Here is an 18,045-nt window from a genome sequence, read left to right on the forward strand (position 1 = left end):
AGGGTCAACGGATTCCCCAAAGGAAAACAGTAGAATCGAGTTTTGGGGGAAATCCAGAGTGATCTCAGCCTCCCTGCAAGCCCATTTTGACAAAGATTGCATATAGACTCTGCCCAGAACTGAAACTAGGGGACAAAATTTCCCATTTCCTGGAGGAATGGTTTACATTGACCACAGACAAGTGAGTGAGGGGTATAGTGAGCAAGGGATATTTCCTCAAGCTACAGCTCCACTCCATCCATTCTTCATCCAGTCTTCCATTTTCAACAACCCCTTAAAGCACAATTTGATCCAGACCGAAATATCTCATCTTCCATATATGGGAATGCTAGAGTGTGTTCCCTCAGAAGAATGGTTTTCAGGGTTCTACTCAATCTTTTTCATTTTGCAGAAATGCACAGCGGGTATCAGAGCTGTTCTGGACCTCAAAGGGCTCAGCAAGTGAATGAAGAGAACAAGATTTTGGATGGAGACTCTGACCTATATCGTGTCATCCCTTGGGCGGGGAGACTTCCTGACTTCGGTGGATCTAGGACAGGGGTGGGCAAACTACGGCCTGCGGGCCAGATCCAGCCTGTCAGGGCTTTCAATATGGCCTGCAGGATACGTCCCTGCTGCCTCTGGGATTCCAATATAGGGGTTCAACTCCCTATAATGGATGTCAGCTCAGGACACTGTCCACAAAGGCATGCCCTTCTGCTTTCCAACCAATGCCAGCCTGGAGAGTTTGGTAGCACTTTTGAAGACCCAAACAACTCAGGGTCACTGGAGACCCAAGGAAAGGGCTCATGGTATAAACCCTCCTAGAGCTGAGGAGTTGTCAAGCTGTTTCTGCAGTGCTTCCAGACCACTGTAGAGGAGAACCATGTCCTGATTCAGTCAGACAGCACAATTGAAGTTGCATATTTAAACCAAGGGGGAGCAAGGAACCTGGCACTACACACGAAAGCAGTAGAAATAATGAGGTGGGTGGAGCACCTTTCCTTTCCTTCAGAGCATTCCACATAAAAGCGGATCTGAACCAAAAGGCAGGCTAGCTCAGCAGGCTCATGGTTGTCAACTACAAGTGGTGCCTGAATAGGAGGCTTTTTATCTCATACTTCAGATGTTTGGTCTCCATTCAACTGACCTGTTGACGAATCACATGAACTCAGAGGCCATAATACTTCACCAGAATGTCAGACCCCAGATCATGTTGCCTTATCCCACAGTTGGCTGCCGGGTCTACTCTACATGTTTCCACAACTGGGAAAGGTGGTCCAGAAAATAAAACAAGAACAGGTAATGATAATACTGATAACACCACATTGGCTGAGGAGACTTTGCTTTTCAAACCTGATATTGCTGAAACTGGAGCCTCGGCTCCAATTTCCATGGAGACTGAACATTCTCTCACAAAGTCCTCTTCTTCATCTAGACCAGGACCAGCCTCAACTAACAGCTTGCCTATTAAAAGGGAAGCTCTAGAAGGTCTGGGTCTGTCTCCAGAGCCATTAAGACACTGGTTTCATTTAGAAGAGTATCAACACTAAAAGCATACTCCTCAGTCTGGCCCAGGCTCACCAGCTGGTGCCAAGAGCACGGCACAAATCCCAGAATTCCAGCCATTTCGGGTTTTCCCCAAAGAGAAAGGTCTTCAGCCCAATACCATTGCACATCAAGTGTCTGTTCTTAGTAGCGTGCTGTTCACAGGATCCTCTGGCTCCCTAGCATACAATCTCCAGATAACCAAATTCCTTTGAGCAGTCCAATTAGCTAGAGCTGCAGTCAAGTTGCTGTTTCCAACGTGGGACCTACCTCTAGTGTTGAGGGCTTTGACAAGCCATCCCTTTGAGCCTTTGACTTCACTGTCACCATTTTACTTATCTATTAATACTTGTTTCTTAATAGCTGTCATGTCCACCAAGTGAGTGCCAGAGCTGGCAGCCTTTTCTATACAGGAGTCTTACTGTGTGTTCCATGAGGACAAGGTAGCGCTCAGGACACCAAAATCCTTTCTTCCTAAGATATAGTCCTCCTTCCATACTTCCCAAGAGTTTGTGCTCCCTTCATTCTGTCAAAAACCACAGCATCCAACTAAAAAGATATGGCACACCTTAGATTTTCAAAGCTCTGCTCATACCTATCTTAGGTGTGTGGAATCACAAGGCGATTGGGCTCTCTCTTCACGTCCTTCCATCCAAAATGCCAGGGACTCAGAGTTTGTGTCCTCCATTGCTAGTTGGATTAAACTATGTATTATGGAAGCCTATCAAGCGTCAGTGGTTCCTGTTCCAGAAGGGATCAAGGCACATTCCATAAAATTTCATAGCATCTCATGGGCAGAATGAGCAAGTGCATCCACTTTGGAAATTTGAAAAGTGGCCACTTGGTCTGCAACTAATACCTTCGTTAAGCACTGTGAGATGGACTTTCTGTCCTCCGCAGAGGCTGCCATTGGCAGGAATGTACTGCAGGCAGCGGCCCAGAAATAATGTTACTTTTACCAAAAAGGGGGGAATACTTTCTTCTTTCCTTACCTACTAACTTTTTTCATAACCTTCCCTACATCTGTTCACTGCTCATTACTTCCCAGATGTCCAGAATTGTGGGTGATGCTTGGCTGCAGAATGGAAAATTTATTACTGTTAATTTCCATTCTGCTAGCAGTGTCTCCAACAATTCTCCCCACTCTAGATGGCTCATGAGCCAAAAGTCGGATCATCACCATACAACCTTTTTTTTTCTTTGTCTAAAGTACATAGTTATTTCATTACTGTTTGTTAATAGTGTTATGCAAGTTTTACATCTTTGAAATAACTCAACTGGCAGCAAGTGGTAGCAGAGGGGGCATGGCCAGTGTGCATCACACCTAAATGTTGATCTGCCTCCGTGAGCTGCAGAGTGGAGGGGAGCAACCCAAACATCTCGAGTTGTGAGAGACACGGCTAGAAGAAAGGATATTATTGGTAAGACATTTTCCATTCTCTTATAAATGAATTTTTTCTGCTATCCATTTTGCAAATTATATTAATATTACAAGAGGGTAAATTATGACTTATTGCATGAAGGCTTTGATTAAAAATGGATTTGAGTCTCTCTTGAAATATGTATTAAAGGTAGCAATCAAAAGATGTTTGAGGTATTATAGGTGAAACATTCATGACACCTCTATTTCAAGTTTTTGTAAGAGTTTTTGTTCTAAAACCTTGTTTTCAGATATTTATAACTACTCATTTTTCACCTTTTGGACTGAAATTTTACAAGTTTCTTCCCTGCTTAAGAATTTTTTTTAGTTTTGGGGGACAGGAGTACAGCTGTTCATTGTGAGAATAAGAGTGAGGGGAGAGCTGATTTTTTAAAATTAAGTATTCTAATAGTGAAATGCTTGGTAGCATAAAGTTTAAATTTTTCAGGAAAATTGTCATTACTAGGAAATGCCTTTGATTATTCTGGTGAAAATTAGTTTTGTTGTGACAGATTTATTACATAGGGACTATTGCCTGAATAAAGCAAGATTAAAAGAATTTTGTTTGAAGTAACACTTTTGAAGATGTATTTTCCACAATCTGTGTAAAAAAAATCCTAAATTAATAAACAAGAATATTTTAAAGAGAGAGTATAGCATCTCTCTACACACACACACATATTTGTCTAACCTTCTGAGTGATGTTCAGTAATAATTCTACTTTGTACTATATAGTGTTTTTCATCTGTAGATCTAAAAGTAAGTCACAAAGGCAGGTAAGCATTATTGTTCCCATATGTAAAAATGAGTAAACACTTCTGGTGACTTGCCTAACATCAAACACCTAGTCAGAACCAAGGCTGGGAACAAACCCAAGGTTGTTTTACTTCCAGTCTTGTGCTCTGTTCTGAACTAAAGTTATTTTTACAAGAATGAGTATGAAGAGAAATATATACTGAAATAAATCAAAACCCTATCTGAAACTCTTCCCTTGTACTATAGGTGTGGCTGCTGCTAAAGATCAAGATATAGGAACTACAAATCTCCATATTGAAGTTTCTGATGTAGTGAACATCCTTGCCTATGTGGGCATAGCAAAAGGAAATGGAGTACTGTCAAAAGCAGGTAAAGAAAGTTGATTTGTATTATACAGAAATGGATGGAATAATAACTCACTTAAAAGTTTGGATAAGTATTTCGATATGCACTTTTAAAATTGACACTTGAAGTTTAATTAATTGTTTTAAAATATTTATAATGTATAAATGAAACATGCCTTTAACTTCATGCATATTGCTCACAGAGGTAATCTATACACAGTGAATTCTTTCATCTAAATATACTGTGGCTTAAAAATTATCACTTTCTGTGTCGTACTCTTTCACCTCTTTCCTGCCATTACCTACATATTAATGTACCTGTTTGTACTGGTAGTGGCAGAACAAATGGACAGCAGGATAAAGAATTCCCTTATGAAGTACCACTAGCTCTTACAGCAGTTCCATTGTGATATTTGCCAAACACCACAGGATCACCACAGGATTCCCCTGTCATAGTGTTTGCTGTGCTGAGTTTAGCGCTAAACTACTACATTGTGGACCAGAGAGTTTGAAGTGGTGTATGCTAATCATGTGTGTATGATGCTGTAAAATACCGCATAGATAGAGGATAAACGATAGGGAAAGGAAATAAAACTATCCCATTTTTTTCCTTTTGTAATAAGCATTGATTTGTTTTTCCTTGTTAGTGGAGCTGAAATAAGAAGATTAACTTCAATTTTGCTTTATTTACTTGTATGTGCACCAGCATAGCTCTAGAAATGACAAGAGATTCTTGACTTACTGTGCAGAAGAATGGGCACAAAATTGTTTTTGTTGGTTTCCCAAGACTGAATTTTAAATATTTTGATTACAGCAATGTTCAAATGTCCATCAGATTTTAACAATGTTAAATTAGCTTCAAATCTGAGTATAAATTGTTTTAAAGGTTTTTACATAATTTGTTTTGTTTTCTAATTACACAAAATATGTGAATAAAAAATAGCTTCGGAGGGTTTTCTGTAGTATTTGGAAAATGTAATAGTCTCATTATTTAGTCAGTCTGCCACAGGAAATTTAAAAAGATAAGAAATATTTCAGCTTTCCACTTCCTGGTTTGAGAGTCTATTTGTCAATTCTTAGGAGTATTAAAGAAGTTTGAAGAAGAAGATATGGATGACCTTTTAAGGAAAAGATTGAAAGACTCAAGTGAATTACCTGGGGCTTTGTGGCACATTTATGCTGGCAAAGATGCTGACAAGATAAGGGAATTTCTTCAAAAGGTTAGATTTATATCAAATAGATATTTATTTTATAGACCTGAATGATCAGACATTTCAAAATTACTGTTATAGCTTTAAAAAAAGAAAAATAAAAAAATACTGCAGAGACCTTGTTTGAAATGCCCATCCCCTAAGCATCTGTTACTGCCTGGGATAGTCTCGGTGAACAAGCTAACTATCTGATCTTCTATATCAGTCCAAATGGTTTAGGTACAGTTTCTCTCAACCGATCAATGGAGACGGAACACAAAGACTTTTGATGATATCATACCCTCACACACAAGGTTGTAGTCATCTCAGCCTCCAGTTGTTGCCAGGCTCCAACTCAGTGTAGCATGGACAGATCTTTCTGTCTGAAGAGCAGAAAAGCTTCAGATTCAGAAAGAATGAGTTAGGGAAAGATTCTTCTCTCAGGGAGTCCTGATAAAGTAAGAAGATCCATAAAGAAACCCACTTTCCACACACACACAAAAGAGTTTTGACTTCCATAGGATAGAAGGGGATTCAGGAGTATCTAGCCAGATGACTACCCCTTGAACTCAGCAGCCCCCCTCCAGGGCATTAGCTCCAGGATAAGGGAAGGAGGTAGAGGTCAAGTGCAATTTCGGCCCTACTTTAAGGAGGGACAGAGAACATAGCAGGAGCTGTCCTCAAGCCTTGGCAATCATCATCCTCAAGCCAACCTGGAACCCAAAGCCCTTCCCTCCCCTCCCCCCTCCAGGGGGCAAAAGCAGCAGAGGTTCTACATGGGAAGATTCTCCCTCCATTGGGGAACAGAAAGCCAGGAAAGTGCAGGGAGTGCTCAGCAGTAGTAACCCTGAGAACTAGTCCCAGAGTGGTCTGGGAGCAGAGAAGAAAAGCTAAATCAGCTTTTCTGGCTGCTCCTTTAAAATGCAGCTCACCAGCCACCCTGGAAAATGCCTATGGGGCTCAAAGAGTCCTAGCCTGCTGGTGTGCTGCCTGCAGGCTCTCGCCAAAGCTGGTCAGATCAGGACTCTCAAGGTCTCTGAGGAGAAGGAAGAGGAGAATAGAGGGCAAAGAACTGAACCATCTTTTAGGCTCTTCCTGAGTAGAGAAGGGAGAACAAAGTAAAGGAGCCCATATGCTCTCACTGACCAAGTTCAGTTCACATTGTAAATAGGTCCCCTCTCATTGTATATAGACATTTTGGAATGGAGTCCTCTCCAGCTATCACTAGGAGCAGGACCTAATTTCCAGCTTTCTCTTCCTATTCCTCTAGGAGTGGGCCCCCACCTGCTCATTCTAGAAACAACAGTCTAGACGTAATCAAGTTTTTGAACTGTCTGTTCCAAACTTTAAGAGTGAGAAGAGAAAGAGAGATGAAGGGAACATAAAGCATGCTCCCCATCATAGACTGGAAATAAAGACGCACTGGCTACTGAATACCACTTAGAGAATATCAGCCCAGCCAGACACTCACCAGCAGGGGCGGCTCCAGGCCCCGGGGCGGCAAGCCGCGGGGGGCGCTCTGCCGGTGCCGTGAGGGCGGCAGGCAGGCTGCCTTCGGCGGCTTGCCTGCAGAGGGTCCGCTGGTCCCATGGCTTCGGTGGCACGCCTGCGGGAGGTCCGCGGGACCAGCGGACCCTCCGCAGGCAAACCGCCAAAGGCAGCCTGCCTGCTGTGCCTGGGGCGGCAAAATGCCTAGAGCAGCCCCTGCTCACCAGTACGTGATGCCCTACCCAAGGAGGATGACTATCAGTGGAGTAATAGAGATGAGTAGGAGGGAACAGCGGGTGAGGTTGAAAAAAATGAGGCTGTAGAGAACAAGATCATTCCGGACTCCAGATCTAAGGAGAAGGCCAACTCTGCATATTTAAGGAGGAGGATTCACCAGTGCTCTTAATAAAAATACCACATACTCTGGAGCTGCAGTAATTTGCTAGGGAACTTATATATGCTCTTATAGAGCCCTGCAGGTGCTGCCCATCCTCCTCATGTCAAAGAAAAGATCAGCAGTAAGTGGTGCATCCTGCACAGGAAACTGTCCTCTGTCCTGGCATTAAAGGTGCTTTAGCCTCTTAGAGCACCAGATATAGAGCTGCCCACTCAGAGCCTGAGGGGTGGATGTTGCTATCTCTGGGTTGGCAAAAAGGATAATGATTTCTGTAGAAAGAGGATCGTGTTTAACGGAAAAAATGAGGCATTCCTGAACAGATTTTTTGAGGTTGCCCATATATTACAGGAAGCTTCACTATACATAGTGTATGCCTGTCAGGTGGTAGATAGGGAGCTACAGAAACTTAGCAGAGGTCTCCAGAGGCCAAAGATGAGGATTTAGAATTTGCCAAGATGCTTCTATTGCTGGGCTCAATTCTCTCATTCATATGAAAAATATAATCCAGTCAATTTGTGAAGCCATGGCCACTTCAGTGGCAGGCAAGAGTGCATTGTGGCTAAAACAATAGCCATTTTTTCCCTCCAAAATCAAACTAGAGGCCCTGCCATTCAAAGAGAGGGTTTTTTTCAGGGATGAGTTGGAGAAGATCCAGCATTCCTTAGCTGCTTTAGAGATCCAGGTTCTGACCAACGAGAGGCCCAGATATGGGCATCAGGATCACAGTCCAAAAGGGGCAGATACAGGGAACTAGAACTATCATCCGGAAGAAAGGGCATGATGCCACTTCAAAATGAAGGCAAGGTTCAGATGGGTTAGCTGCTTTCATTATCCGAGAGATAATAGGCACCAGGGAGTCCCTTCAAATTTTAAACAGACAGCCTTAAAGTACAATAGTCCAGGTGCAGTCTCAGCATCAGGGTAAGGTGGAGGAGTTTCTTCCCCATTTGTGCCCAGATGACATCCAATCAATGGATGCTGGACATGTTAACTTATGGAGATGTGATTGAGTTTGATGCAAGATCCTCTCACAACTTATTTCTCTTTCCCTGATTGATCAACCAACAAAGTACTTGAGGCCTTCCATTTTCTACATAAGACACAGGTCATGTCTCTTGTCCTGAAAGATCAGAAGGACACAGGGATCTGATCCATCTGTTTCACTGTTCCTAAAAAAAAATAGAGAGTCTGTGTCTAGTTTTGGGCTTACAAAAGACCATTTCTTTCTTGAGAATCTTGACTAAAGTCATTTGTTCAAGAAATGAACTCTGGTGTACTCTTATTCTCGATGGGTTTCCAGGATTCATACCTGCATTCATCAATGTTGTAGTTTCAACAGATGGAGTATCTGATTTGTTGGCATAGACCAGCAGTTATAGTACCAAGCTCTCCCTATCATGTGGCTGGGATGTGGATGGTCATTCCTAGTGGTTGGAACAGGAATCAGGCTGAATGGTCAGAGCAGGAGTCCTAGCAATTGGTTAGAACAGGAATCAGTAGTCAGGAATCGGAGCCCAAGGTCAGAACTGGAGTCCAAGGCCAGATCACAAAGCCAGGGTTCAGAGCTGAAGTAAGAGATCAGGAATTGAAGCCGAGGGCCAGAACTGGGTTACCTGGCGGGAGGCAAGACAGGAGCAGGGCAGGGAACAAGCAGGTGAAGGAGTTATCACAGCTGTATGTGAATGCTGCTGCTGCTGGGTTTAAGAGCCGGTCTGCTGACTTTTCCAACAATTCAGGCAATGTAGCTAATCAGGCAGCCTACTACAGGCCAGCTGTGCTCATTAGATTGCCCAGAGACTGGGTCTGGTGCAAGTCCTGCTTCTAGACTGGCTGTGCTGCAGGACGTGATTCCTGACATTCCCCCATGGCCCTAATAAGAGAGTTCACATACACCCTCCCAAACCTGAATGACTGGCTGAGTTGGAAGCTTCAGCCAAGATGTGAAGAGAGAGAGTCTGTATTTACCTGAAGAGTCATGAGTTAAAAATAAATATGAAAATATTCCTCTGTCCCACACAGGGTGCATCTTCAGTAGGTAAAAAGGTGTGTTCTCAACTTGAATTAGCTAACTCAAGTTCACTAGGATTTTACTTTGTCTTACTTAAGACAAGGCAGTTTGTAGTTAGAAACCTAGGGGGAGTCTGAATTTTACCTTGACCTGCTAACTAGTGAAACCTACAAGTCACTTTGTCTTCACTCAAGTTATCTTTTACCTCAAGTTATCTTATTCAAGTTAAAAACAAACCTTTAAGGCTTCAGGAGCTAATGTATCTGGGAGCAAGATTCAACACCAATTTAGATACAGTGGATCTTTCTCATGCAGGACATGATGAACAAGTCTGCTTGCATCCGAAGAAGTGGGTGTTCACCCATGAAAGCTCATGCTACAAAACATCTGTTAGTCTATAAGGTGCCACAGGATTCTTTGCTGCTTCTACAGAACCAGACTAACACGGCTACCCCTCTGATACATGAACAAGTTTGCAGAACCACGTCAGAGCCTCAGTTCAGCAACCAAGTAGCATAGTGTCTCTCTGCTACGGGGTTCTGTGGCCAATGGCAGTGGGTCTAGGAACCACACTTTCTCATGGACTGTCTTCAGTACGTTTTTCTGTTGCAATGGAAAGCAGAGTTGAGAAATTATCTTGAAATGTCTAGGTTACACTAGGGCCGTGGTGCCCAAACTTTTTACTTCATACCCCGCCCTCCCCCCTTACTCTGTCTGCGCCCTGTCTGGGGGCAGGGGCAAGGCCAGGAGCAGAACCAAGCCTGTGGGCCGAGACCAGTAGCCGGGACCCCAGATGCGGGGGCCGGGGCCAGGAGTGGAGCTGGTTGCGCTCCCTCCCCAACCCCCATGGGGGCTGGCCCAAGCCATAGCCACACATCCAGAACATTCCTCCATGCCCCCAGCAGGGCACACCCCACAGTTGGGAGACGTCTGTACTAGGGTGATGACTAGCTGAGGAAAACTTCAACAAAGGCTGTCTTCTGCATTCTCTAGTGTGGGACATTCAAACCACAGATGCCATCATGCCTGGCTGGGGCACCTACCTATAATAGACACTGATCCAGAGTAAGTGATCTCTGATTGAAAAGTAGTAGTATATTAACAAGCTGGAGACCAAGGTAATGAAGTTAGCTTTTGCTTACATGTAGGGAAAGCAAGCAACTTATCAGTAAGAATTCAGTTGGGCAATAACATGGTATACCTCATTCACCAGGGAGGCACAAGAAGGTCTGACTTCTGATTACTTGAATACAAAAGAACATTTTTCTTTCAGCAGTCAGGACTGCAAGAAAGATGAACACAGCTGATGGAATGAGTAGAGTGCCGCTGAATCAAGGAGATGGGGAGTTAAATCCCCAGGTTTTTCTGTCTTTGCAAAAGGTGGAGCAGGCCTGAGATGAGATCTCATGGCATTTAGAGAAAGTAGAAGAGAACCAAAATATTTCAGCACATTCAAAGCAGCAGGGGCACATGAAATGAATACTATAGAAATTCCCTGAATCTTCATGCTGGTATACATTGTTCACCTGTATATGCTGGCAGTGTCCCACAGAAGATTGCCAGATCTAGAGGAGTTTTCACAGTGATCATTCCAATCTAGCTGAAAAGACCACGTTACCCAAAAACTAGTGAACATGTCCACATCCCCCCCCGCCCCCCAACCCTGAGCCTCCAGTTGAATCCAGCATGTTTCATGGACTGTCTTACTGTTAAGGCACCAGTCCAAAGAAAGAGGGCTTTATCAGATAAAATCTCTCTGATACAGCCAAGGAAGCCATCAACTTTAAAAATGAACTCTAGACACTGGAGAATCTTTGTGAGCTGGTGTGACAAAGTGTGGATAGAGCTGATTGAGGCCCCAGTGCTAACCTTCCTGTTTCCTGTATATTGGTCTAATCTTGGATTTGAGTGTCAGTTCCATTAAAGTACAAGCAACAATAATACTGGCAATCTAAGGTTTGGTGGATGTGGTCTCAGTTGGATGAACCCGCCACCCCTTCTGCTGTAAGCAGTAGGTGGTGATCCCATCTGTATTACAATGATTAACTGTCTTGAGAGGTGAGAGGTCCAAGTTGTCTGGACTGGCATAAAAGATTGAAGAGAGAATGGAAAACTTTCTTTACCTGTTCATTTCCTTTCTTTGAGATCTTCTATACCAGTCCAGCCTTCTTGCCCTGTATGACTTGGATGCCTGTTTCCTTTACTCGGTTTCAATGCCAAATTGCTGATATGTTCAGATTCCTGCTGTAACTAAAATTGTTTGTTAAACGTCACTGAAGAATAGCATCATTTAATTTTTTGGTTTGGTACTGCTTTCAAGGTACTCAGCTGAAGACTCATAGATGGATAGACCCTTAATGTGTAAGGGTGTAAAGTCAAAAATCTTAGTATTCTGCTGGTTGAGAGAAACTATAATCCAAGTACCTGGACTGGCTCAAAAGATCTTGCAGAAAGAAAATTAATAGATAAGGAAATTTTTCCCTTTTACATAAAGTAGTTAATAACTAACCTAAAGTATGTTTACATCTGATGTAAAATGTTTATAAATAAATTCGTATATTTATTTAAAAAAAAACACCTGTTTCCTGAGACATGGACAACAGACATAGGGTTTTTTCCCATCTCTCACTATTATTCAGTAATTAGTGGCTAGTCAAGACAAATGTTTGTTCTTTGTGCGTAGCACAGTGAGGAACTGTTTGTTGTGGGGGGGGGGGGTTGCATTTAAAAATCCACTCATGTCTCATTGGAAATATTTTTAGACCATTCTGCTTATGTCATATTTTCTTAATTCCTTTCCAGTTTATTTGGGGGGAAAAAACTCTGTGAATTTATGTTCTGCTTTTTCTTGATTTGAGGTTATAATTTTGTTGTGTTATGATCAGATCCTGTGGAAATTTTGTCAAACCAGATTATCTCTTAAAAGTTTGAAATATGGAGATGAGCTGTTATGAAATAGAGATACTATTTTCTTGCAAGTGAGTGTATTTCTGACAAACAATGGAAGAGAAACGTGTAGGCAAAAATGTTTATACTTGGTTTGTTTTTTTTAATTTTTACTAAACTCATCAGAAGGCATTTACTGCTCTTCTGGAGTGCAATTCCTTGAGAATCCTTTTACTTCAAAGGGATTTGGGTGCTTAATTCCCTTAAGCTCAAAAGTTTGTCCCTTCCGCCAACAGAAGTTGGTTCAATAAGAAGATATTACTTCATCTATCTTATATTTATTAATTCCCTTAAGATCCTTTTAAAATACTAGCCAAAATTCTCATCTGGATATTGGAAACAAATTCCTGTTGCTTTTTAGGTAGGTAAATGTTGGACCTACCAACATAATTTTCCTTTTTTTAAAAAAAATGATCTAGTGTTTCACCTGTATTACAGATTGCGAAAGAACAGGGTCTAGAAGTTTTACCAGAGCATGATCCAATACGTGACCAGAGTTGGTATGTGAACAAAAAACTTCGCCAAAGACTTCTTGAAGAATATGGAGTAAAAACCTGCACTATTATTCAGTTCCTTGGGGATGCTATTATTTTACCAGCAGGAGCGCTTCATCAGGTAAAATACTTCTGTTCAAAGATAGATACATGTAAGTTCATGCTTAAATTAGATTTGATTTCATTATCAGTGACCATTATAACGTACAGAAATAAATAATACAAACTGATAGATAGAAATTGCTATCCATGATTACTATGCAAGAACTCAGAAATATTCAGAATAACTTGGTTATTTCTCAAAATGTCAAATAATGGTCAAAACACTATTAACTGTTGTACAACTCTTTCAATCCAGTTAACTTCCTTTTACTAGCATATGATGGAAGCATGGCAGTAATTATAAGTTTCAATATAAACCTAATGCTGATACACATTTGTTTGGCCTACATCTGTGGGAGAATTTTTGGGAAAGTTTCAGGTTAATTGACAGGACATGTCTGAGATGAGATTTTTGAAAAGTACTTCTTCAATCTGAACTATTCAGACTTCCTTTTTACATAGCAGGAATATCAGCCAGTCTACAAAGCAGAAACTAGCATTAAATTTCCCTTTCAGCAGCCTCCCTTTATGTGACACACTGTTCTGTCTGTACTGCAAATAGATTTTATTTTCACTTCTGCAAGGAAAAATATGGTAATTAACGCCAGAGAGAGAAATTATGGGGAATCAGTGTATTAATTGTGAAGCAGAATTGTCCCCATCCTAGCATAACCATTTTTTCTCTTAAGCCACCAGTAGCCCCTGTGCTACAGAGGATGGGAGTCTCACAAAGAAAACTTTCCCTGGCTAAAGATCAGACAAGAATTGTAGCCAGTAGTGGACCCATGCTGAGTCTGAGCATGACGACATGGGGAAGGCAACCTGTGCTGTCTCTCAAGAATGACATTTCAAATTGATTTGCAGTCATGGGTCAAAGAGCCATGACTACTTTGATTGATGGTCCCCCATGTGTATCCCACTCTGAGTACTCTGTGCACCTGAGACTGGAGGATTCTTGCTGTCAGTATCCATTGGGCTGTGCCTCCTTGTGCTTCAAACCAGGGGCATTCCTGCTAAAAAATTTAGCTTTGTTTTGTGTAAATATTTTTTCTTTAGATAATGTTTTAGTATCTGTGGGTAGGGTTCCCTCCATCCCCGTTGCCCCAACATTTGGGGTTCTTAGCATGCCTAAGATCCCAGATTTCATGTCCTGTATGGCCTGCCCCCAGATCTTCCCAGAGGGTGGTCTGCACAATTCCTGTTTGTATTGCCTTGGAGAATCCCACATCCCCTCCAAGTACAATGTTTACAATTTGTTTCTTCCTTTAATTTGGCAATCCCATGAGTTCCAGCTTTGAAGACACCTAATGGAGCAGTTGATGAGGCCCAGTCTGATACTCAGTTTCCAGACCCCCCTGTACATTGGCGGGAGCTGCCTACCAGTGCCCCTTCTGGTCCAAGGCTCTCCAGCTCTGAACCATTGGATATCAAGCCTAGGAACTCTAGCAAGAGATGGGAGGAGAGTATGATCAGACAGGCCACATTGGAAATGGGATAAATCCCCTCCTAAAACCACTAATAAAAGGCGCATCTCCCCTACCTTGTCCAAATTGGGTGAGACTTTGTGCCCTGGTAAGGGTGTCAAACTGAATTCACCAACAAACTTCCACAGGAACTCAAGCCACAATTTCAGGCCCTCATCGAGGAGGGTAAACTAATAAGCAGACTGTTTCTCCAGGCTTTGCTAGATGCTGCAGATGCTGCTTCCCATTCCATGGCAACTTTGGTTGTCATGAGGTAGACCTCATGGCTACAGTCTTCTGGGGTCCCCAAGGAGGTACAAGCTACTGCGGAGGACCTTCCGTTCAGGGGCAGCCATTCGTTTAGTGAGAAAACAGATGAGGCACTGGATACCTTCAGAATCCCAGGCTACCCTCTGCTCCTTATGTATTTATGCCCGAGTTCCTCGGAGGAAGTACTTTAGACCACCTGCATGCAAACAGTATCTCACTTCACAACTTTTCTACTATCAGAGAGCATATGAACCTCCCAGGAAGTGTCAGAGACTGTAGCATAGAAGACATCATGCCCCGCTGTTGTTGATCTCTTAGGCTCAGGAGACCATTTTGACAGGACCAATGAGAGCCGCCAGCCAGCCTCCACTCTGACTGACACCCCCTTTGGTGGCTTCCTGACCTGTTTCTTCCAGTATGGCATTACGTCACCTCACATGGATGGGTCATAGAGATCAACTCCACTGGCTACTCAACAGTTTCTTTCCCCTTCCCGTTCCTCCTCAGGACCCGTCTTAGGAGAGGATCTTTACAGCTGGACTCTCCTTTACAGCTAAGAGCCTATAGAACCCATACCCTCTCAGCATAAGAGGAAGGGGTTTTATTCCGGGTACGTCCTCATCACCAAAAATAAAGGGGTCTGGAGGCCCATTAAGCTGAATGTCTTCATATGCCTTTCAAAATTCAGGATGACCATCCTGGCCACTATAATTCCCTCCCTAAACAAAGGCGACTGGTTTTCAGCTCTGTTTGAACGACACTTATTTCCATGTAGACATTCATTCTGTGCACAGGAGGCCCAGATGATTATTGGTACAGTCCTTCCCTTTAGCCTCTTGACAGCTCTAGAGTTTTTAATGAGGTGCTGTCAATAATAGTGATATACCTGTGCTGCCAAGGCAGCCCAGTTTTTCATTATCTTGATGACTGGCTGCTCATGGGCTTGTCATGTCAGGAAGTACAACTGTCAATCCTTTGCCTACCTACCTTCTTTTGAACCTTTGAACTTTAGTAAACCTAGAAAAGTCCAATGTAGTTCCAATGCAAGTTATCAAATTTATCAGAGCATCTCTGAATTCAGTTTCAGCCAGAGCTTATCTACCAGAAGACAAACATTATTACTCAGCATTGGATGTGTCCTCCCATGACAGTCGGATCTTGCCTGATCCTGATAGGCGACATGGCCTTCTGCCCCAATGTTATGCCATTTGCAGGGTTCCCTCTCTGGTGCCCCAGGCACGGTTGAGGACAGTCTACTGTCTGAGCAGAGACAATCTGGACGAACGAGTCTCAATTCCCCAAGGTATTCATTCCCCTTCCTCCCACGAAGAAGCTGATTATGGATGCCTTCCTAATGAGTTAGGGAATGCACCTGAATGATCACATGGCTCAAGGCTCTGGTCCCAACAAGAATCCACACTTTACATCAACCTCCTCAAACTGGGGGATCTTCACTAGGTTTGCAGAAAGTTCCTGTCCCTTATCCATGCCCATCACATTCAGATAATGTAGGAAAACATGACCACAGTCTAATACATAAGCAGAAGAGTGAGGTCTCTGGCCCTTTAGGTAGAAGTAATCACACTGGTTCCAGAGTTTATCTGTCATCTAATTACCCACTCGGTGGTGCACTTCCCAGAAGTAATGAATACCTTGGCAGACAGCCTCAGCAGGCACTTCTATAAGGATCACAAGTAGGAAATGCATGGCTCAGTAGTACAAAACATATTCTGACAGTGGGGTTTCCCATCATGGTATCTTTGTGTCCCAGAACAACGAGAAATACCCACCTTACTGTTCACAAGCAGCTTGGTGACAGTGTTACAGAGGGGTCAGTTTCCTAGTTCAGTGGTGAACTGCTGATGTATACCTTCCCACCAAATAACCCCTTTGACCTGAGTCTTGAAGAAAATCAAGTAGGACAGAATGCTGGTGATTTTTGTGACATCCTGCTGGCTGAAGCGGTTCTGGTTCACTAGCATCCTCTAGATGTAACCGTTCCCATGCATACAGATTCAGCTATTTCCAAACCTGCTAACACAGAACAGAGGCAGGATTAACCATGCCAACCCACCATCTTTCTCCACCTGACAGCCTGAAATTTGGATGGATGCCGAGCTTTGAGAAATCATGTTCCAAGGAAATACAATCCATCCTCAATAATATCAGGAAATGCTCTCTGAGAAAATGCTTTGTGGTTAAATGGAAGAGATTTTTTCTTTCTGATGCCAGTTTTGTTGCAAGCCCCCAGAGAATTTGGACACCTCTATCATCTTAGACCACTTTCTTTCCTGGAAGAAGTTGAGCATATCTCTGTGACCTGCGTGTGCATTTGGCAGCAATTAATGCCCTCCTGTAGACGGGCCGGACTCACCCCTGCAGCGCCTCCTGCTGGTGACTCCTGGGAATTAGCTCCGTTCCAGCTCTGGAGCACCCTCTGCAGGCCGGTGATCCACCTGTCCTCTGGCCCCCGTGTCCCTCCCTGGACCCGGTGCGCTTTTACATGGGGTGCTGCCCCCTGGCAGTAACCCCTTTCTCTCTGGGTCTCCCCTCCCTGGGGAACCCCCACCCTCTATCCCCACCTTGCCTCAGTATATGGCTACTGCCAGTCATTGTCTAGCCCCACGCCTTGGGGCAGACTGCAGTATCAGCCTACTCATCACTGGCAAGGTGGGTTTGGACCTGCTGCCTTGGCCTACCCCTGGGCTGCCCTCTGCAACCCCAGTACCTCTTGGCCTAATGCTAGGCCGCAGCCTGGGGCTTTCCAGGCTAGAGCTCCCCAGCTCCTCTGCCTTTCCCCAGCCCTGCTTCACTCAGGTACCTTATGTCTAGCTCCCGGCAGCCAGGCCCATCTCCCTCTATAGCTAGAGAGAGACTGACTGGGCGTCTGGCTTCCCTGGTCTTCTTATAAGGCCCTGTTGCTCAGTTTGAGGCATGGCCCCAGCTGCAGCCACTTCCCCCTATCAGCCCAGCCTAAAGGCTGCTTTCTCCAGCCACAGCCCCTTCCCAGGGCTGTTCTTAACCCCTTCAGGGCAGGAGCAGGGGTCCACCCTGCTACACCTCCCTTCCCCTGGTTGACAGTTACTTTGTCTTCACCCATCCTATTGACCATAAGGTTCCTGAAAGGCCTTACTAGAACCTACCCCCAGTAGTGAAACTAATGCCAAGGTGGGATCTCAACCTAGTTTTGTCAGCACTTATGAATCCTCCATTTGAACGGTTTTCAGCCTTCTCCCTTCTTCACCTCTCTATTAAAGTAGTCTTCCTGACTGCAATACTTCTTTCAAAAGAGTGGGTGAGCTAGGGGCCTTTATGGTGGACACTCCCTATACAGTGTTCCATCAGGATGCGGTCTCTCTGAGGTTATACCCCTAGCTGATTACAAAGCTTCCCTCTGAATTCCACCTGTCTTCTACTTGAAACCTTGAGCCACCAGAGAAGACAGAAAGCTTCATTCTCTGGATGTCCATTGATGTCTGGATGTCCATTTCTACCTACAAAGGACACAACCCTTCAGGAAGTCTCCCAAGACTCTTCATTTCCATTCATTGAGCAGATGAAGGGGGAAGCAATCTTCTCCCAGAGGCTTTCCAGATAAATTGCTGGTTGCATCTGCCTTTGCTATGATTTTGCAGGGGCT

General features: G+C 43.7%; 1 protein-coding gene across 17 annotated transcripts in view; it reads left to right on the top strand.

Annotated features, from left to right (window-relative positions):
* Positions 1–18,045, top strand: part of JMJD1C (jumonji domain containing 1C) — a 332,141-nt gene that overhangs the window by 286,836 nt on the left and 27,260 nt on the right. For all 17 annotated transcript variants that reach the window (XR_005583113.1, XM_039482597.1, XM_039482596.1 and 14 more), the window contains 3 exons: positions 3,950–4,072; positions 5,128–5,267; positions 12,515–12,691. Coding sequence is in view for 16 of the 17 variants with exons in the window: in XM_039482597.1 (XP_039338531.1) it covers positions 3,950–4,072; positions 5,128–5,267; positions 12,515–12,691 (440 nt within the window). In the remaining variant the exon portion in view is untranslated. The remainder of the gene's footprint in view (positions 1–3,949; positions 4,073–5,127; positions 5,268–12,514; positions 12,692–18,045) is intronic.

This window comes from Mauremys reevesii, linkage group 7 (assembly GCF_016161935.1).
Source record: "Mauremys reevesii isolate NIE-2019 linkage group 7, ASM1616193v1, whole genome shotgun sequence".
Classification (NCBI taxonomy): Eukaryota; Metazoa; Chordata; order Testudines; family Geoemydidae; genus Mauremys; species Mauremys reevesii.